The sequence below is a fragment of the Mauremys mutica genome, chromosome 5, assembly GCF_020497125.1.
Source record: "Mauremys mutica isolate MM-2020 ecotype Southern chromosome 5, ASM2049712v1, whole genome shotgun sequence".
Taxonomy (NCBI): Eukaryota; Metazoa; Chordata; order Testudines; family Geoemydidae; genus Mauremys; species Mauremys mutica.
Genome location: NC_059076.1, coordinates 82,460,002 through 82,481,644, shown reverse-complemented (window position 1 = coordinate 82,481,644; position 21,643 = coordinate 82,460,002). Strand labels below are relative to the sequence as shown.

The 21,643-nt window shown below is 41.7% G+C and overlaps 1 protein-coding gene across 3 annotated transcripts in view; it reads right to left on the bottom strand.

Annotated features, from left to right (window-relative positions):
• The window catches only part of WWC2 (WW and C2 domain containing 2), a 145,750-nt gene that overhangs the window by 65,071 nt on the left and 59,036 nt on the right, over positions 1-21,643 (bottom strand). For 2 of the 3 annotated variants that reach the window (XM_045018988.1, XM_045018989.1), the window contains 3 exons: positions 16,241-16,444; positions 14,304-14,380; positions 8,072-8,151 (listed from right to left, as the gene is read on the bottom strand). In XM_045018988.1, coding sequence (XP_044874923.1) covers positions 8,072-8,151; positions 14,304-14,380; positions 16,241-16,444 — 361 coding nt within the window. Of the gene's footprint in view, positions 1-8,071; positions 8,152-8,883; positions 9,020-14,303; positions 14,381-16,240; positions 16,445-21,643 lie in introns of those variants that run through there. The other variant, XM_045018990.1, reaches the window with a different exon arrangement.

The following is a 21,643-nucleotide window of genomic DNA, read 5'->3' as shown; positions in this document are numbered from 1 at the left end:
AACCAAACATGACATTTACCTTTTGACTCATTTTTATTGCACAGCAGAAAAATGCTTTTTTTTGTCCAGAGCACTTTTACCATAAAACAAAGGCAGTTATCACATCTGGAAATTGCAATGGGTGCACATTAGAGAAGTGGAAATATATGTTTGTTTTGGGCCAAACTAGTTATTAGCCCACATGATCCGAATACAGTTCCACAGCAATGAGACCATAACCCAGTACATAGGTTATGGAAGAACAGGCTTTAGAAATAAAGATAAGAGGTTGTAAAACATTTCCACTCAGCACTAGTTTTATACAGACAAAATATATTGGGTTCCAATGTACATCAGAAACTCTTATGAGCAGGGGCACATTTACTGCCAGTTGTCACTTGATTTTTCATAAATTACCTCGTTTCTAAGGTCAAATAGCTATAGGACATGTCTATGGTCTAGAGCCATGAATGAGCGGTCACTGCTCTACAGCCAAAATGCTTCTGAAATAAATGTAGTCAAACTTTACTAATTCTGGGTCACTGAGAACGAAAATGATGCTTAAAATTGTTGATTGGCTCTAGTTTTCAAGATATGCTATTGGGTCAGTATATATGACCCTTGACTTGGGAATGGCGGAGGATAAGTGAGTTATAAAGGGAAGGGATCTCAATTTAAACCAGAAATGACTAAAATACATCTTTGACTGGATCTATGAATAAATCTATGACTGGGTTTGGACAGTACTTGCTTTTTAGGCAAAACAATGAATGATGCAATCTGAAGCTGGTATTGCATCATACATGATATGAATTGCATCATGTTATTCCTAGAAGTCATGGATGATGCAATCATAACGAAGCTTACATCACTCTGCTGAACAAATTGCCCTATATCAGCTCTAGAAATCATACAGTGTCGTGCTCTCTTATTTGTCAGTGTTTGATTTTGCAAAGGGACACATTTCTGTTTAGCCAAAGTGAGCAGAGATGCCTCGTACTTGTGTGAACAGTGCAGATAACTTCTGCTATGTTTGTGGTGAAGTGACTTTTCCATCACAAAAGCGCAGTATAACCACTATGGTTAAGAAAGCCTATCACCTTTATTTTGGCTGCAAAATTGGAGATCAGGACAAGAGGTGGGCCCCACACATATGCTGCAACACTTGTGCAACAAATCTTCACCAGTGGTTGAACAGGAAAAGGAAATCTATGCCTTTTGCAGTGCCAATGATTTGGAGAGAGCCAACAGATCATACCAGCAATTGTTACTTCTGCATGGTGCCTCCAGTTGGGAATGGTGTGTCAAAGAAGAAAAAGTGGACTGTGCATTATCCAAACATTCCATCAGCTATACGCCCAGTACCCCACGGAGAAGGACTGCCGGTTCCTGATGCACCAGAATCATTCTCACTTGAGTCAGACGAGGAAGAGGATGAAACTTCTGGTCCTGAACCATCAATGTCACAGGACCCACATTTTCTCCCATCCTCCTCCTCTGAACCACACCTCATAACACAAGGTGAACTGAATGATCTTGTCAGGGATTTGGAACTACCCAAGAGTAAGGCAGAGCTGTTGGGCTCCAGACTACAGCAGTGGAATCTCCTGGCAGGTGATGTTAGGGTTTCCATGTTCCGTGACCGTCAAAAGGATCTTGTCCCATTCTTCTTCATGGAAGGTGATCTTGTAGCCTGCAACAACATCGATGGTGTGATGGCAGCCCTCAACATCGTTCACGATCCAGATGAGTGGAGACTGTTCATTGATTCATCGAAGACGAGTCTTAAAGCTGTTTTACTGCATAATGGCAATGTTTTGCCATCAATTCCAGTTGGTCATGCAGTCCATATGAAGGAAACCTAGGACAACATGAAACAACTTTTGAGGTGCATAAACTATGACCAACATCAGTGGCAGCTTTGTGGTGATTTGAAGGTTGTTGCTCTCTTGCTTGGTCTGCAGACTGGATACACAAAGTACTGCTGTTTTCTCTGCGAATGGGATAGTCGTGCAAGAGATTCCCACTACATCAAGAAAGATTGGCCACTCCGACAGTCATTGGAGCCTGGGAGGAAAAGTGTTCAGCATCCACCACTTGTTGAATCAAGGAAGATTTTGTTACCACCCTTACACATCAAGCTGGGTCTGATGAAGAACTTTGTCAAGGCCATTGACAAAACACAAGCAGCTTTCAAGTACTGCCGTGGAAAATTTCCAAGGTTAAGTGAAGCTAAGATAAAGGAAGGTGTCTTTGTTGGTCCTCAGATTCGTGAACTTCTTCAAGATGATGCATTTGACCATGCACTGCGTGGCAAGGAAAAGACGGCATGGAAAGCCTTCCAGTTAGTGGCAATAAATTTTCTCGGAAACAACAAGGCAGTGGTGGAAAACCTCCTCAAGGCATACAAAAGCCTTGGTTGCAACATGCCACTAAAGATACATTTTTTGCACTCTCATCTAGATTTTTTTTCCACCGAACTGCGGAGCAGTGAGCGACGAGCACGGCGAGCGATTTCACCAGGACATTGCAACAATGGAGAAACGCTATCATGGCAAATGGAGCCCATCAATGCTTGCAGACTATTGCTGGACAGTGACAAGAGATGCTCCATTTAATGAATACAAGAGACAAGCCAAGAAGCGCCGAGTAGACACTGAATAGGACTAAACTATGTACATAATAGTTTTTTGCCTTTTGTTTCATAATAAATTTTAGTTAGATAACCCTTTTGCTGATTTTTAAAGTGTTACATAAACAGGACAGGTGAAATATTATCATGTAAAGCAACCATAAACACATGAAAAGACCTAGGTTTACAATTTATGATTAAAACTCTACTATCTACACAATAAACATAGACATAAAATGTAAAAACTTAAATATCTTAGAAACAGTAGCCAATCAGTTGTTTTAATTGTCATATTTGAATTCAGCACATCAAAATACATAATAAATAGCACATTTTATCTCTGAAGCAGACGACTTCTCAAAAATTGTAGACCAGTGTAATAAGCTGCATGCTGCTTAACAGAATGATGTGCCACATTCAGACTGCAACTTCTTTATTCTGTATGTAATTAAGATGGACATGAAGGGTCTCTGACACACAAAATATTCTGTCTTCCTGTTTTAAATTAATGGGATTAGTGCTGTTCAGAAGTGACTGCCTGAATTTCTACAACAAATGTCCATTGTTTTCCTGTGGTATGCTGTTGACAGTTTCTCAAACATGCTTTGGATTCCTATCAAAATTACTTGCAAGCAAGCTGCTTTAAAACAATACTTCATTGTTGCATTAATATAATGAAGCCAGCGTGCTTGGCTAACCTTTAATCCAGGGACAGTGGCATGAGTTTTTATTACTTTAAGCTTCAGAACTTTTTTTTTTTTTTAAGTATGCCTCCAGTGAAGTTTAATTTATAGTTAAATAAATCCAGGCAATTATCTTTTCCTTTCCCTCCTCTCATTGTATTAGAGATTTAAATAATGAATATCTCATTTTTATCCACGATTAAAGAGTTCAAGGGGCTGATATTATGAGCTGCTGCATGCCTTCCACTTCCATTTTGACTTTGGTCTATATGCCAACACAAAGGAAAATAATTTAGTAGAGTAATTAAGCTATGACTGAAGCTGTTGCAGCAACAGTTGTGTTCACTTTTTTTTGCTATCAGTTTCCTGAACCATGAATTTCTTCCGTCTCAGAGAATCAGGTTGTGTAAAAGTGTTCTATTAAACTACACGGGAAGTAGTTTATAGTATGTTTTAGTTAGTACAAGTTAAGACATCTTTGGAGAAAGGCTATCCTTGTGGCTTAGGCACTGCCCAGGGGAGCAGAGAGATTTGGGTTCAAGTCTCAGCTCTGCCAGTTTGTGTGAACTTGAACAAGTCACTCTCTCTGTGCCTCAGTTCACTATCAGTAAAAGAGGGATAATAATTCTCTTCTCCAGTAACTTTGTAAGTTCTTCAGGACAAAGACTATCTATTATTATGTGACCATACTGTACTCAGAGCCATAGCATCCTGGTTCAGTCAGGATCATTAAGTGTTACCATAATACAAATAATGGTATTAATAAAATGCTGTTCAGACTAGTCAGGAAAAACATGTTTGTTAGCAAGGTGACAACTACAGTATGTACCGGGTCACGACATGCTGTCAGTTTCTTTAGCAATAGTTCTGAGCAATGCTTAGTCACTTGGGGCCTGATCTGCAGGAGTGAAGCATAGCCGCTAGTGCTCAGAGCCTCTGAAAACCAGGCCGCTAGAGCCTGACTATGCAAGGTGCTGAGCACCCTCAACTCCCATGGAATTAAATCAACTCCTTGCAGTGTGAGACCTTTAGAGCCCATCAGGCAGCTCAGAAGTTGCACTATTTTATTTATTGATGCAATCTATGGCTGAGGCCCTGCTAACCTACACATTAACATGTTTTCCAATTACTGCTATACATTTCCATGACTAATACATACATGGATTGTTTTCCTGTGTATGGTACTAGCCTAACCATGCCACAGTCTGCTCCTAGGTAGTTTATAAAGCATGGTTATGTAACTCCCTTCTCTTCATTTTTGTTCTTATTGTCTGGTGTTCTGCCAAAAACCTTAGCAGCTGTTTCTGCCAGCTCTGAGTTGATATCGAAACATTCCCAGACAAGTGGCAGTATAGAACCTTGAGTGACTGCAAACAAGTAGTTGGGAGTGCAGGAAGTTAATCTGCTCAGTAGCTGTGTTGAAGCTGGCATGGAAGGCTTCGTTCATAAGAGCAGACTTTCTTGCATGTACATACACCTTTAGCTAGAAGCTGGAAACTCCTGGCCAAGCAGTAGTGATTTCCAACAGGGGTAAAACTGGCAGACATTTTGAACACCGGTCAGATCCAGCCAAGCACTGCAGGGAGAAGACAGAACTGCTAGGGCAGGGGCAGGCAAACTTTTTGGCCCAAGAGCCACATCTGGGAATAGAAATTGTATGGTGGTCCATGAATACTCAAAAAATTGGGGTTGGGGTGAGGGAGGGGGTGAGGGCTCTAGTTGGGGTGTATATGATCCGGGGTGTGGCCAGAGATGACGAGTTCAGGGTGCGGGAGGGGGCTCCAGGCTGGAGTGAGATATGGGAGGAGGGTGAGGGCTCCGGCTGGGGGTGGGGCTGAGGAGTTTGGAGGGTGGGAGGGGGATCAGGACTGTGGCAGAGGTTTGGGGCGTGCGGGGGTGCAGGTTGGGGATGAGAGGTTTGGGGTGCAGGAAGGTGCTCCAGGCAGAGATTGAGGGGCTTGGAGGGTGGGACGGGGATCAGGACTAGGGCAGGGGGGCGGGCTAAAGGGTGCAGACTCCAAGTGGCGCTTACCTCAAGCAGCTCCCAGAAGCAGCGGTATGTCCCTCCTCCAGCTCCTATGCGTAGGTGCGGCTAGACGGCTCTGCGCGCTGTCCCATCTGCAGTCACTGCCCCTGCAGCTCCCACTGGCCGCAGTTCTCGGGGGCAGCGCTTGGGGCAGGGGCAGCGTGCAGAGCGGAGCCCCCTGACTGCCCCATGCGTAGCAGCCGGAAGGGGGCTGAGCTGCGTGGAGTGGCCCCTGACCCTACTCCCCAGCGGGAGTTCGAGGGCTGGCGGGCCAGATCTGGCCCACGGGCCATAGTTTGCCCACCCCTGTGCTATGCTGAGTCTGTGGATTGGATCTCAATACAGTTTTTTGTAATTTTACAGAAGTCTGTGGAACTGAGGCTGGGAAAACATCACAAAGGAGGAATCATAGACTGGAAGTCCAATGTCTCCGTGAAGTGTATTACATCACTGAACCAAAGACATTATGTGTACCTAACAGCTACAGTAATAGTTTTTCTGATCTGAAATTGAGTACATGCTCAGTATTGTGGACGTTGAAACAATTAGTTATGTGGTGCAACTAGATGTTTTCTCTTGTTGTCATTATACCCAGGATGAGCCCACGTGAAAGCAGAAGTCCCAATCCTTGTATTTATTTTATAAAGGTATAAACATATATATTTTAGGATTTAGACCCCGTGTAACATTCTTCACTTTAAAGGAAAATAACAAATCACTAGTTAGTGAGGTTAGTCTAGCTAGGGGTGAGTTGTAACGGTTTATCTTAGGAATGCTATTCAGTAAAAATAAATTTGAAATTGCTAATTATGTGCATCTGCCTAACCAAGTAATTAAGTGTGTTATGGCTAACATTGGTACTGGATTCCCAAGAAGTGAAATTGAATCCTCTTACAATTTCCACTTTTAGTATTTAGAGGGTTCCTATAAAAAAAAATCCAGCTGTCATCTCTCACAAAGATATGAATTCATAGTCTGTGCAAATACTCTAAAATCAGAGGGAGGAGTTCTGTAGCACAGAATCGGTAAGTAAATTGACTTACCTGCCCCTCTATGCAGGTTTCAGTTACAAAAACGTTCCGCAGTACAAAACGATCCACACTTTCACACTGGTCAGGATAGCGGCCACCATGGGTTGGTTGCCATCACAGGAAGTACCTTTCTGCTGCAGAACTAGCCTGGCTGATGTTCTGATACTGAAGGGCTCGTCTATACTACCAAATTAAGTCGACTTCAGTCAACGTACAGCCACTGCAATAATTGAAGCAGAGGTTCATGTCCACACTTGCTCCTTCTGTCAGTGGTGCGCGTCCTCACCAGGAGTGCTTCCACTGACTGAAGTGAGGCATTGTGGGACAGACAGCTGGAGCCCAGAAGCCCTCTGGCTGACAGCCTCAGCTGTAGGCATGGGGCTCACAGCTGTTGGCGGGTACTGGCTCATAGCTTGGACACCCCAACCCGACAGCCCAAGGTGTCAGCTGGGTGCCAGGTTCATATCTGTGAGCCCGAGCGGGCTGCAATTTCACAGCAAGAAGCCTACCAGCAGTGAAATTGACATTTTTGTCTGTTTTCTGGCTACTATTATTTCACATTTAGACTCCCACAGGGGCCTCACAGCTGGAGGTCCCCCAGCTTCCCGCCCCTGCAATCCCTCACTGGACGGCGGCAGCAGGAGGTGTGAGCCCACACTCCCCTGGCAGCTCGGGCTGCCAGTGCCCAATATAACAGCCGATATAAGTAATGCCATGTCTACAGGGACACTGTGTTACCCTAACTACATCGATATAAGTACTACACCTCTCATGGAGGTAGAGTTATGTCGGTGCAGCGGGCTGCTTACTTTAGTGGAAGCCAGGGGCGGCTCCAGACCCCAGCACGCCAAGTGCGTGCTTGGGGCGGCATGCTGCGGGGGGTGCTCTGCCGGACACCGGGAGGGCGGCAAGTGGCTCCGGTGGACCTTCCGCAGGCGTCCCTGCGGAGGGTCCGCTGGTCTCGCGGCTCCGGTGGACCTCCCGCAGACGTGCCTCCGGAGGGTCCGGTGGAACCGCGGGACCAGCGCACCCTCCGCAGGCACACCTGCGGGAGGTCCACCGGAGCCGCGGAATCAGCGACCGGCAGAGCGCCTCCCGCGGCATGCCGCCCTGCTTAGGGCGGCAAAATGTCTAGAGCCGCCCCTGGTGGAAGCAGCATTGTAATGTAGACACTGACATAATTAGGTCGAAGTAAGCTGCCTTACATTGACCTAACTCTGTAGTGCAGATAAAGCCTGAGAAGATTCATGATGCAGGGCTCAAAAGTGATCCATTTAAAAAGGCGAGATCTCCCTTAACTCTCAAAACTGCAACTCATTTTGAGCTTTTCTCTGCTGTGCACTGTTCACACCTCCTTATAGTAGCAGACCTCTCTCAGGCAGGATCTAATCGCCCTTCTTATGGGACTTGCAACAAAGCCTCCTTCCTGCTCTTTTCCAACACACTTTTATGTAATGGGCAAGTTACATGTGAGATGAAACTAGTTTTACTGCTTTTTTTTACTCCCAAAGCAGGTTTGTGGTTTCTATCGATTCTCTGGAGCCTGATAAAAAAAGTTTTAGCCCTTTGGAAACAGTTTATTTTTGGTGGATTCTTTCCCGCCATTTTCTTATTCCTAGTCTTTTCACTGCAAATCTGTGCAATCATAATTGTATTTGGTTTAGTCCAAACTAGTAGATTGAATTATTTAAGTCAATTTCAATTATTTTCTTATACTTACTGTTGCAATGTTTCAAAGCCCTGTTCTTTATAGAGCAGTTCTTGCTTCATATGAAAGAGTTCCCTCTTCAGCTTCTTAACCTTTTGTGTGAAATCAAAACAAGAATTAGAAAATTCTTCTCGTTAAATAGTACAACGCATGGTTTCCAACAATTAATGCAGTCTCTACATTAGATAAGTAAAATGTGTGAGCTATGTGTGATGCTTTTTAGCACGTATCAAAAACAAAGGCATTCTGTTATCCTCTTGATGTCTGTGTGCAATTTACCTCTGTGTTAAAGGGACGTCAGATTAAAACACATTTTCTTATTAGCATTGACACTGGGTTACTAAACCTGAGAGAATTTTAAAATGTAATTTACTTTTCACTAGTTAAGCATGCATGATAACTATCAGAGAGACAGTGAGATTTTTTTTTTAGTTTTCTATTATAATATTTTCACTTGATCATTCCAAGAAGCTCTCAGTTGGCTATATTTCAAAAGAGTCAGAAGAGAAAGTGTTCCTATTCTCCTCATGAATTGTTCCTTTTTATAAAACTAGGATGTTGGCTTGTCTGTTTAGCCTGTTTGAAATGCAAAAAGCAAGCACTCAGCCTGGAAAGAACAGAATAGTCAATTTCACTTTTGTTTCTACACAAATCAGTTTCTAGATTCTCAGACAATCACAAGGCTGGTCTGTTTTGGCTACAAACGCATACACACCAACTATCTTTATTTAGGAGAAACATTTGAGGCGAACATTTTCCCTACGCTGACCAAAAAAAAAAATCTCAGTCCCATGGGGATTAAAAGAGTATTCCTATTTTTTCACCCTAATGTTGCTATTTCAAATGTTGACAGATTGGGCTGCGTCATCCAAAAATGTCTGTCAGTGAAAACAAAAAGCTCTGTTGGAACCGTTTTTAAATGTCATGTAAAAACTCTCAATAAACTAAACCAAACTGTGGAGGCCAGATATGGGACAGTGTCCCTTTAATGTAAGTAATAATTACTTAATACATCACAGATGTCATTGTGGCAGTGACACCCACATGAAATTGTGGAGTCTTGTGATAAATTGCACTTATGACACCTCTGACAGCCATACTTGCACTCTGCACACTAGCCAATCTGCCCTGGGACTACTTTTAAGTTTTCAAACAATTGTTATTTGAAAATGAAAACCCTGCCAAATATTTCCTACCCTCCCCTGCCATGATGGACTTGAAGCTTCAAAATTACATTTGCCAGAAGTCCAGGATATACAATATTCAGTCTTGTACCAGTGACCAGTTTAAGGCCCAATATACAAATCACAAGGGCTAGAAATCAGTGCTGTCTCATTTGGAAAATGGAGACTATCCCCTTTCCAGTGAAACACACAGCACTTGCTCCCAGCCCTGGAAGGTTATGAGATAGAGAATATTTAAAATTACAACATTATTTTGTATTTATGTAGTTATTTATGTAACTTTAAAGCTTTCAAAAACTGTATTCAATAACATTTCTCTTCTTCTATGGACTGCATAGTTGACTCATAACTGATATACAGAAAAATAACCCATTACATTTTTTGCTGCTCAAATATCCTTAATTTTCTTTTCTGTGAAGTGTAGCAAATAGGGTCTGATTCAAAACTCATGAAAGTCAATTCTTTCCATTTATTTCAATGGGCTTGTATCAGGGCAAATAGAATACAGGATGGTTTCATATTAAGATTTTATGGCACTCTTTAAGTTAGAATGACCTCTACAAGACAATCATGGCTTTAGCACTCATAAGTAGCACAGACATCCTAAACTAATGCAGATACAGTCTTTCTATTCCACCACTGTCTATTCTTTATATATAGCACCGCAGGAAGAGTTGCTGCTTTACAAGCAAGGCCCTTACTCCAAGGAGTTTACAATATGAGGTTAGACCAATGATAAGTCACAAAGAAAGGTACTGGGAAAGTGGTGGTAGACAAAAGTAGTGGGATGCCACCTTCAATGGGTTCACTTCCTTGCCAGGAGAAAATGGTAAAAACCTGGTTGTGTTAATTTCTAGTTAATCATCAAAATTATATTAAAAGTAACTATAGATTTTGTTACAATAGAGAACTGGAGGGAATATATAAGCAAAAAAGAAATTATATCCCAAAATTTGTATTTTTGAGAACATGTTCACAGAACTGGATGGACATTCCGTACACATTCCCCAAAATAAAATATAAATTTTACACTCTCTCTCTCAAATCTAAAGTTAGGGTCCTAAATAAAATAGGCCTGATATTTAAAGGTGCTGAGTATATGCAGCTCTTACAGTCTTCAGAAGGGCTTCTGGGTGCTCAACTCTTCTGAAGATTTAGGACCTGAACATTTGGGTGCCTAAATACATGTTGAGGAGCTTAATTTTAGGCATCCAAGTTTGAAATTTTTTGGCTTATGTCTTCTTTCCTTAGTAGAAATAAATGGTTTCAAGCATTTATTTTTTTTCAGTAAAATTTCTTATCTAAATATAGGGAGTTGGTCCGGACTCATATTTTTGGAAATACAATTTGTAACTGCTTCCTTTGATAGAAATCAAATTATTTGATGTTAGACATTTAACGTGATAAAGGGAGTGGCTATAGCAAGCCTAATTGTAGATATCCTGACAGAAATGTTACAATCCAATTCACTGACCGTATCAAAGGGACATTAAAGCTCTCATCTGCTACCCACCATCTGACTAGCATGACATTTTCCTAACTATAAACAAACTGAGAACTAACTAAAATTCCAATTCGCAGGAATGATTTCACTCAAAACTTCCAGTTAAGGGATAGAAAAACCTTAAAACTAACAGCTACACCACGACATTCATGTTTTATATAAAATGTAGATATTAAAACCATCCCCACTTTCCCTAGAACCACAGAACCGCTAGCCCTCCAGACCAAAAATGTAAATTTATAAGTACTTTCAGAGGACACACAGAGATTTCAATTTGAGGACTGGATCCCCCAGCAACTCATAAGTGTTCCTAAAAATCACCTTCTAAACATCCTCTGCTGTAATTCATTTCATTATCCTGAGTGTTACACCGGTGACTTAGGCTCTGTCTACACTAGCACTTTTGTGCTGCTGTAAGATCTGCAGTGTAGACATAATCTTAGGTGTGCTATCCCAGAAGAATGTGACCTACATGATGAAGCATGACCTCTGTTTGCTTACTGCACTCTACTTACATTAAGGCATTCTATTCTTGTGCTCCTTGTTCTCTCCTTCAAGGCTTTGTATAACCCCCTTCTGCCCCCACACACCTCTGCACTTGCTTCATCTTACACCCTCTTCCACTGCCCATACTCTTCTCCAGGGGTCGGCAACCTTTCAGCAGTGGTGTGCCGAGTCTTGATTTATTCACTCTAATTTAAGGTTTCGCGTGCCAGTAATACATTTTAACGTTTTTAAAAGGTCTCTTTCTATAAGTCTATAATATATAATATATAACTAAACTATTGTTGTATGTAAAGTAAATAAGGTTTTTAAAATGTTTAAGAAGCTTCATTTAAAATTAAATTAAAATGCAGAGCCCCCCAGACCGGTGGGCCATGACCTGGGCAGTGTGAGTGCCACTGAAAATCAGCTCGCGTGCCGCCTTTGGCACACATGCCATAGGTTGCCTACCCCTGCTCTTCTCTAAGCTTCCTGCCTGACAGTCCTTTTGTCCCTTCTCCTTACTCCATCTACAAGCCTTCTTCCATGCCTATGATTTGAACTACCTCCTTGTTCAACAGCAACCTTCGTCTTCACATTCAAATCTCTTCTTCAGCTAGGCTTTTCAGTGCTAAGCCCTTCTCCCTCCAAGCATTCAAATATTAATAGGGAGAAACATTCTCTTTGTTAAGCTAAATAGACTGCACTCCTAGAGTATATCACTAATAAGGTATGTTTTCTAATCTTATAAACATTTTAATGACGCTTCTCTAAAACCTCTCCAATTTATCAACATCTTTCTTGAATTGTGGGCACCAGATCTGGACACAGCAGTGGTCGCACCAGTGTCAAATACAGAGGTAAAGTAACCTCTATTCCTACTTGAGGTTTCCCGTTTATGCATCCATGCTCTTTACCACAGCATCGCACTGGGAGCATGTGTTCAGCTGATTATCCACCATGACCACCAAATCTTTTTCAGAGTCACTGCTTCCCAGCATACAGTCCCTCATCCTTTAAGTATGGCTAACATTTTTGTTCCCAGATGTATATATTTATATTTAGCCATATTAAAATACACATTGTTTGCTTGCACCCAGTTTACCAAGCAATTTGTCCTCTTTATTATTTACCAGTACCCCAACTGTTGTCATCTGTAAACTTTATCAGTGATGACTTAATGTTTTCTTACAAGTAAATAAAATATACGTTATATAGTGTAAGGCCAAGAACCAATCCCCGTGGGACCCCACTGGAAACACACTTATTTGATGATGATTCCCCGCTTACAATTACATTTTGAGACCTATCAGTCAGCCAGCTTTCACTCCATTTAATGTGTGCCATGTTAATTTGATATCAAGTGTGGGTTTTTTTTTTACTCAAAATGTCATGCAGTATTAAGTCAAAATACCTCACAGAAGTCCAAGTATATTACATCAACACTATTACCTTTATCAGCCAAACCTGTGTTCACATCAAAAAAGATCTCCAGTTAGTTTGACAGATCTATTTTCCATAAAATCATAGTGACTGACAATTATGTTACCCTCCTCTAATTCTCTATTAATCCAGTCCCGTATCAGCTGCTCCATTATCTTGCTTGGAATCATCAGATTAACAGGCCTACAATTACCCAGGTCATCCTGTTTAACCTTTTTAAATATTGGTACAACATTAGCTTTCTGCCAGTCTTCTGGAAATAAATATGGTTAAGTTCCTTAGCCATTCCTAAAGGCAGCGATCCACATGTAGAGGCAATCATTTGCCCTCCCCATCACATTTGTTCTTCTCCAATCCCTGGCCTTGTCATCCTGTCAGCCTCTCCTACAGGCTTAAATCCCTCTTCCCAGAGGGCTCCCACCTCTTCAAGGGTTCCTGAAACTTCCTGCTGAAATATGTTCTTTAATCTGCTGGCCAGCCCACTCCCTAAAAATTAAGTAACTAGCAATAATAAACCTGGGTAGGGGAGTGGGAATGGTGTGCATGACCTGGGAAGCAAATTTACTGTGGTGTGTGTATTAAATGTTAATTTGGAAAAATAAGTTAAACGTGTGACATCATACTACTTCCCAAATACTGGCTGTTGATAACACTAATTGTGATTTTGACTACATATAAAGAGGAGACGTGACTTTGGGGCTGCTGTAAATGCTGGAATTGTCCAGCAGGGGACGCTGAAAGCTCTATAACCAGCACCCCTTGTGTAGATTCTATGCATACAGAACCTATGTATCCCCAGCACGGATTCAAGCACCAAGCATATGAAGGTGCTGTATTTCCAACCTGAGCAGGTTTTGACAAGACAAAAAAATTCAATACCAAATGGAGAACCCAAACTGCCCAAAATGCAGTGTTTGCCACAGTTCACATAGCGGAACTCCCTTGTCCTACTTAGATTTAAAATTTATTCTACACCATTTCCCCCCTTATTTAAGGTTAATTCATGAGTGCAAGCTATAAATCAAACTATTTATTTTTCATATTATTATTAAAAAGATAACCAAATCCAATGCCTATAATATGCAGAAATCTTTTAGTAGTTGTGTGCAGAAGCACACTTATGCTCACTACTTTGTATCTGCAGATTAAAACAAGTCCCAAATTATCCTGGTCATTACAAATCTAAAACCAATTCTGCCATGAGAGCCCCAAAGTTGATTTTAGAAATAAAAGGATCTCATTTTAAATTAAGCTCAGGGTGTTGATCCATATACTAGGCACTTTTAAAGGATTTCGCCCTCTCGTCTCCCAGCTTTTGCCTTTAAAAAGGAATCAATCAATTATTGAATTATTTTCTAGGTGAAATTAGTTATGAGGCATATTTAAACCAATGAATATTTTTCTCAAAGTTAAGTGTGTTCCCTTTAAAAATTAATTGGATTGGTTTTTAGGATAATTTGGGTAACAGTTTAATTAAAATGTTTGAGTAGCATTTAGCCAGAATGCTAGTTGGGTTCAATGTCTGGGTGCAAAAGACCTAAATCTGAATCTCTGCTAGCCCAAGCTCAGCACACTGCAGTCACAAACCTTATGTGCAGAATTCCAGTGGAACTAAATTAAGCATTCTCACCCTTAATCTTGTAGTGGAGATTTCCGCCTTCAGAATGTCAGGGTCATATTTTGTGCTGGATGAGGAGCCTGAGAATACTTATTTAAAAAAACAAACAAACAACAAACCAAAAAAAACAAAAACAAAAAAAAAATTAACTACTTGCAACCATTAATCTTGAAGAGTTCACTTAGCACTAAAACTATGAGGTTAACATAACAGTGCAAATAAAATGGGCATTACTTTAACGTATACCTCTTATTACAGTAAAGTCAGCATGCGTGTGAAAATAATTAAAGAATACTCAACACATTTTCTTCTACTTTTGCTACCATCATTTGGATGAGTTCAAAAATTTAAGGGAGGAGAAGCTCTTTGTTTAGGATGGAACCCAAGGCAAGTCCCCATTTCCCCCTGCTTTCAACACCTGGCCACCATTCTTCTAGCTGGGCAGCACACTTTGTGAGGGAAGGAATCTTCAGAGCTCAAGGAGCTCTCACAACAAATAGGTTTTCTGGAAGGTGGGTTTATTCAGCTGGCTGAGACTAGAATTGCCAACTTTCTATTTGCAGAAAACTGAATACCCTTGCCATTCCCCTCCTCCACCCTTCCCTGTGGCCCCACCCACCACTCCCTCCATCCCCCCTCCCTCCATCACTTGTTCTCCCCCACCCTTGCTTGCCCTGCCCCTGCTCAGTACTTCCCCGAGCCCCCCTCCCCACCCTCACTCCATCCCCACCCTCACTCTCACTCAGCTGAGGCAGGGGGTTAGGATTCTTGGGGGTGGGGAGGGCTCTAGCTGGGGATGCGGGCTCTGGGGTGGGGCCAGAGATGAGGTGTTCAGAGTGTGGGAGGAGGCTCCAGGATGGGGCAGGAGGCTGGGGTTTTGGCCCCCCTCCTGGGGGCCAGAAATGAGGGGTTAAGGGTGGAGGAAGGGGCTCCAGGCTAGGGCCAAGGGTTTCAGAGTGTAGCAGGGGGCTCAGGGCTGGGGTAGGGGGTTGGGGCATGGGAGGGGGTTTGGGTTCTGGGTAGCACTTTCCTCAGGTGGCTCCCAGGAAGCTGCAGGTATCTCCCTCTTGCTCCTAGGCAGGGGCACGGCCAGGCAGCTCCGCATGCTGTCCCTGCCTGCAGGCGTCGCCCCTGCAGTTCCCATCGGCCCTGGTTCCCAGCTAATCGGAGCTGCGGGGCCAGCGCTCAGGGCGGGAGCAGCACACACTTAGGAGCCAGAGGGAGATACTGGCAGCTTTCCGGGAGCCGCGTGGAGCCCACTGCGGGCGGCCAACCGGACTTCTAACATTCCAGTCGAAAACTGGATGCCTGGCAACCCTAGAGCCTGAGACTCACTACTCTTCTCTTCAGGAGTTGAGCTTGCTGCTTTTTAAACACTACCCACCCTGGAGTAAGATATTTGGCCAACAACCCAAACACAGATCTCTCAAAAACACTATACTTGGCCAGCAGGTTCCCTCCTTTGTTTTGGGGATTTAAACCAAAATGATCCCACTTATTTTTATTGAACCCCAGGCCTTATATCTGCACACATTTTGCAAAAATTAAAATAAACTGTTACCAACAGCAAGCAGTGAAATCTACTGCTCCATCTATCATTGCCACCTATTTACGTACTGAGTAGTTGGTGGCTGCAAGCCAAAAAGGAACAAGTGATCCTGGATCCTTAGAACACCAACCCACCTAATCTAAGTTCCAGCAAACCACATGGAGAAACAGATTTCAGAGCCAAATGCCTGGCCCAAGTTTCTGTAGGAGTTCAACTGTGTTGGACAGACCAGAGCTCTCTGCAGCAGAACACAGTTGCCTTAAGGGGCAAAAAGTGGAAAGGCTGTCAGAAAAACAGCCCAGGGCTCAAAACATTGAGGACTAGTCTTGAATTGCAGAACAAGAGCCATTACAGTACACGATCAAAGGAATTGCAGCATACGCATTTTTAATGTACTTACAGCTGGTACGAGAACTTGATTTTTCTTTGTAGGCATCATTCAGACGTACATACTCATCCAGGGCGAGTGCTAGTCTCTGTTCTTTCACCTGATACAGCTCCTTCTGGGTACTGAGCGCATCCTGCGCTACCATGAGATAGTCTTTTAGCATTCGCTCTTGTTCTTGCCTCCATTGTTTTCGGGGATCTTCTATCTGTGTGGTTTCTTAAAAATATATAGTTTTAAAAGCTTCAATTTAGTTAAATAAATTAAATTTGCCAAGTAAATAGACTTCAGTGTGCTAGTCACTTTTAGTGTGTCTACAATTTTGGTTTTATTTGTAATTCACAGTTCCAGTTAAGTCTAGACTGTAGGGCTAGTCCCTCCACAAGAAGATAAGTCAGAAGGAAGAAGCTGGGAAGCCGGTATAAATAGCCTGGATACTCCACAGTTTCTTCAGCTGGTTTAGCGGTCTCAAAGAAATTAAAAGGGATCCAAAATTGTAGTTTTAGTACTACATGCATTTTTTTTAAAGGGTCCATTTTATTACCTTGTTAATTTAAAATGACAACTAAGCTTTGACTAGTAGGCATGTGGAGCAGTTTATTTTTATAAAAGCATTTCTTCATTTTAGGGTGAAGACCAACTTTAAAATGAACAATTAATGCACAATAGGTAATACAGTAGCATACATTCTAAAGTTTCTAAACCATTGGTATTGTCTTCTGAACTGATAAAATACTTTAAAATTTTAGGAAAAGCCTTATACCTGAATTACAGCTAAGGTTCTGTTATAAATAACTAGGTCAATATAAAGTCCTTAAATGAGCACAGACGTCTTGAAATCTAGGGGTTTTTTTTGTTTTTGTTTTTTAAAGTTAATTAAAAACACTTTCAGGTACCAGCATTACACCTGTTCTGGAGTCCCTCTACCATTTTGGTGGTTTTACAATCACATTTTCCTAATGTTTTAAAATGGTTTTCTTCTCACCTCTGCTGAATGAAAGGTTAAATTATTTTTCTTAATATGTATTTGTGTTTTCTCTGCCATTAGCAATCTAATAGAGGACTGTGAATCCACACAAACAACATAAGAAAAAGTGAACCTGACTACACAAAATGCTGTTAAATGCACAAGGTAAACACTTTTTAAAGTCATACTCACATGGGCTTGGATATGCAAGATTGTAGAAAGGTTATTATATTGCAAGAAAGAAATGTGATTCACAGGATATAAGACTGCCTTAATGCAGATATGCAAGGAGGCAGAATTACAGCAGCATTGTCAACCTTAATTTTAGCATTTCCTAGCTGCTTAATGCAGTGTTAGCTTGCACCAAGTTATAAAAATAAAGGAGAGGAAAGCTGATGTTATCTTAAGTCATCGCCATGGCAAAGCTATCCAATCTGAAATCTAAACGCTGCAATTCCATTATACATACAAGAAGATCATTAAAACTCTTGGCTCACTTCAAGATTAAAGCTTAACTGATAAATCTTTAGCTGATAAAAGGTACAATAACTCCATATCAAGTGACAAAAGGGAATATTCAATAATAAATATTGATCACTTAAAAATATGAATCCCACAGAATACAAGCTGCTCTATTATAATCATGTGTCCTGTTTCACTCCACTTCCTGATACTAACATGCCCCTCACTAAAGACATTTTCCTACATTGCCACCTTCAGGTCCTCTCAGGCTGCAAACCCAAATGCTGGTTGACCTATGGTCCCAAAATCCCAGACTCGCACCTTTTGCAGCCCTTGAAGAACTCCATGGTTGCTGCTCCCTACCGACACCCTCCAACATACCATGTGACATCACAGGGCACGCAATTACCCCATCACTATGCTAGGGAACCACAGCTTCACATATACTAACTTGCAAGAACCACAGCTGGTGTATGGTTTGCCACAGTTATGTGTGTTCACTGAAATGGACAGAAATGTTTACTGCCTTTCCAGTTTTAAAGTTCCACACTGTTAATTTATATTGCATTGCCTGTGTTTTTTTGCATATTGTTTTTCCGCCCTGTTTTTCCCCACTCAATAAAGTTCAATTTTGGGAGAATAAAATCATCTTTATTAGTTCCAATACATACTGTAGAATGCATAGCGGTACTCAAAGCAAACAGTACTTGTAAATGTACATATGGCACGCACCACATAGTTAATGTCTTCAGGACAACACCTGCATTTATAAGTGTACAGCAAACACTACACAATTCCGAGCAACACCCAAAGCTCCCGGCCTACAGAACACTACTATGGCTGACTGTTAAAGTGTTCTTTCAAAGCCTCCGGCAACCACTTATTTCTGACTTTAAATGCTGCTCCACCTCTGCCCTCCAACCTGGCGGCAGCTTTCCCCCCCTTTGCCTCATAGATATTATGAAAAACACAACAAGCAGCAATAATCACTGGGATATCACTGAGAATAATCACTGAGATCCAAACTAGTGAGTGAACGCCACCACCAGTGTCCATTCAATCTATCAAAAGCACATTCATTTTCCACCTGTTGAGCCAGTAGTTGGATCTTTCCTTGGTGCTATGAAGGTGGCCAGCGTACAGCTTCACAAGCCAGGGGAGCAAGGGGTTGGCAGGGTCCCCTAGAATCACAACTGGCATTTCCAGTCAGGAAAGAATGTCTGTACCCGCAGCTTTCTGAACAGTCCTTCCTTCTTAAAGATGTGAGCTTCATTCACCTCCTCTGAACAGACCACATCGATACTAGTGAAGCATCCTCAGTGATCCACCAGTACTTGCATAATCAAAGAATAATATCCCTTTCTGTTGATGTACTCTCTTGCTAGGTGGGCTGGTGTCAAATCAGAGATGTGATGCAAATCCATCCACTGTGTCTGGCATATTGAGAGTCACAGTCCTGCATAGGCAGAGATAATTAATAGCCCTATACACTTGCATGGCAATGGCTCCCACTGTGGATTTTCCAATTCCAAAATGCCTTCCCACAAACCAGTAGCAATATGGCTTTGCAAGATTCCAGAGTGCAATCACGACTCGCTGCTCCGCTGTCATTCTGGTATCATGCATTGGAGGGCTGGGGGGAGCTTGGCAGACAGATCCAGGAACGTGACTTTTCACATCTGAAAGTTCTGCAGACACTGCTCATCATCTCAAAAACTACATTAAGATGCAATCCCACCAGTCATTTCTACCCCACAACACACTATGAAAATTTCCCCAAAGGCATCACACTGGACAATGGCGCATGGCACATGGGGATACCTATCCATGGTGTACTGTACTTTGCATCAGCAGAAGCACTCTCGATGAGTAGGTGCAGTGTTGACGCAAGTAGCCAAATGTGCACAGATGCCTGAGTGATTCACGGACTTCAGCAGCTGTACACCAGAGTAATTTGTATTGACTGAAGTTTTTAGTGTAAACAGGACCTTAAGCTTCTTCTGTTCCAAGGCAAGATCCCTGGTGATAATAATTATCAATAATACTTGATAGTCTTTCAAATTTTATCTTTTTTGGTGCTAACATTAGGCATACCTGGGAAGGCAGAAAGAAAACGAGACAGTTCATTAAATAAATTCACAAAAACAACAAGATGTCAAATTAATGAGAGGTTTGAGAATATAATGTTGGTGACTCTTCTCCGAATACAGATACACGACAGTGTAGTGCACGTCTACTGGCAAAGTATACATCAAACAAGCATAGGAGAGAGAGAGAACCCATCACATAAAACTTAAGTACAGTACATAAAAGATTAAAGCAGGGCAGCTTTATTCACAGTTGGCTTTCCAACAATCTCAACAGGGAATCACTCTTTAAACTAACTTTAGCTACACAACCACAAAATGCAGTCACCTGCTCTTTTCCACAGAGACAGCCGACACACACAAAGAAGCCAATCAATACCTTTTCTCCCCTCAGATGGGCAACATGTCCCCACCAGTGCATTTATTATTGCTATTGTGCTTTAAAACACCTCCACAGCTATTTACACAAAATAATGAGTGCTGCGTTTTCAGAGGTGTTCCTTCTTGTGAAGGAGGATGCAGCACAGGACTCGAATGGGTCAGCGATCAAATAAGATAAATGCAGTTGTGTTGTTTTTTGGAAGGATGCAATGATGTAATTGTATTTTAAGAGTGACACTAGTAGCAATGGAGAATAATTTTACAAGATTGGAAGGTCTTGTCTTCAAGCATATTGTAGGTAATTGCACTATAGGTTTAAGTAACGATTGCTCAATGTGTGGCTCCAAGGCCAGTTGTACCCCACAGAGTCCTAAAAATTGTAGCCTACAGCCCCGTCCTTGTGACTGCAGGACAAGGACAAAGCTGATCAGCAGCAGATTTTTATTGCTGACAAACTTAATGAAGCAATTTCTTTTTGCCTTTCAAAACTGCATATACAAACCAACATTATGATTATGTGAGTTTATTTTAGAATATGTGCATTCATAAGTGCCCCTCTGCCTCCTGAAAAGTTGTTAATATGGTCCCTTCTGTGACTTCAGGATTAGGCGACTAGGTACTTATTTACACAGGGAAATTGGCCGGCACAGATATTCTAGAGTGGAAACTCTATTTCACTATAAATGTGATTTTATTCAGAAATAGTTACTCCACTCAAAGCTATTCCAGAATAGCCTTCATGTGTAGATAAGGCTTTAAAATCCCCTCAAAAGATGCTTTTCAAAATAGAGGCTAGTTTTCACTATGTGGCCTTTTAGAAATGAGTGAACAACAACTCATTAGATAAAGAAATATATTTATGTGAAGTTACATTGCTAAATGTATGTTCATGTGAAAATTCAGAGCCACACTACTGATATAACAGTTTACTAGTTTCTACATAGGAGTCCATAGACAGACAAAGTTTATTGCCCTTTCCTGATAATGTAAAGCTACAGTTCTGGAAGCAGTGATCATTTGGGTGAGTAACTCTACTTTTTCATGCTTTCTAATGTTCACGGGACATTCAAAATTAACGGTTCATTTTTTTCAAAGCGAATTTCACACTGAGACGACCCACAATACCCTTCTAAGAGTTTTTGCTTGAATGAGAATTGGTTTTGTCATACCTGACTTCCGGTTGTTAAACTTTTACATGGGAATATTATCAGGACAGTTAAAGGTATGCCACTAATGGGCTGGATTTCTCAGAAGTGGTAATGGCACAGGGAGCTTCTAGTCTCCAAGTCACTAGTTGAAATTCAGCCCAGCACAACAAAAAAAATGCATTTCCATCCCATAGCTGTTCAATAGCTTATGTGAAATGAGTTTGGGGGTTTCAGTCCAGCTTCCAGAGGATAAGAGTCTACATCATAAGACACTCCACCACAAACAGCAATCTTGTTGGCTGTGTTAGAGACAAGGACTTAATGGGTATGGATAGTGAACTATACTCTTACCATTACAGGCTATTCCTCCAGG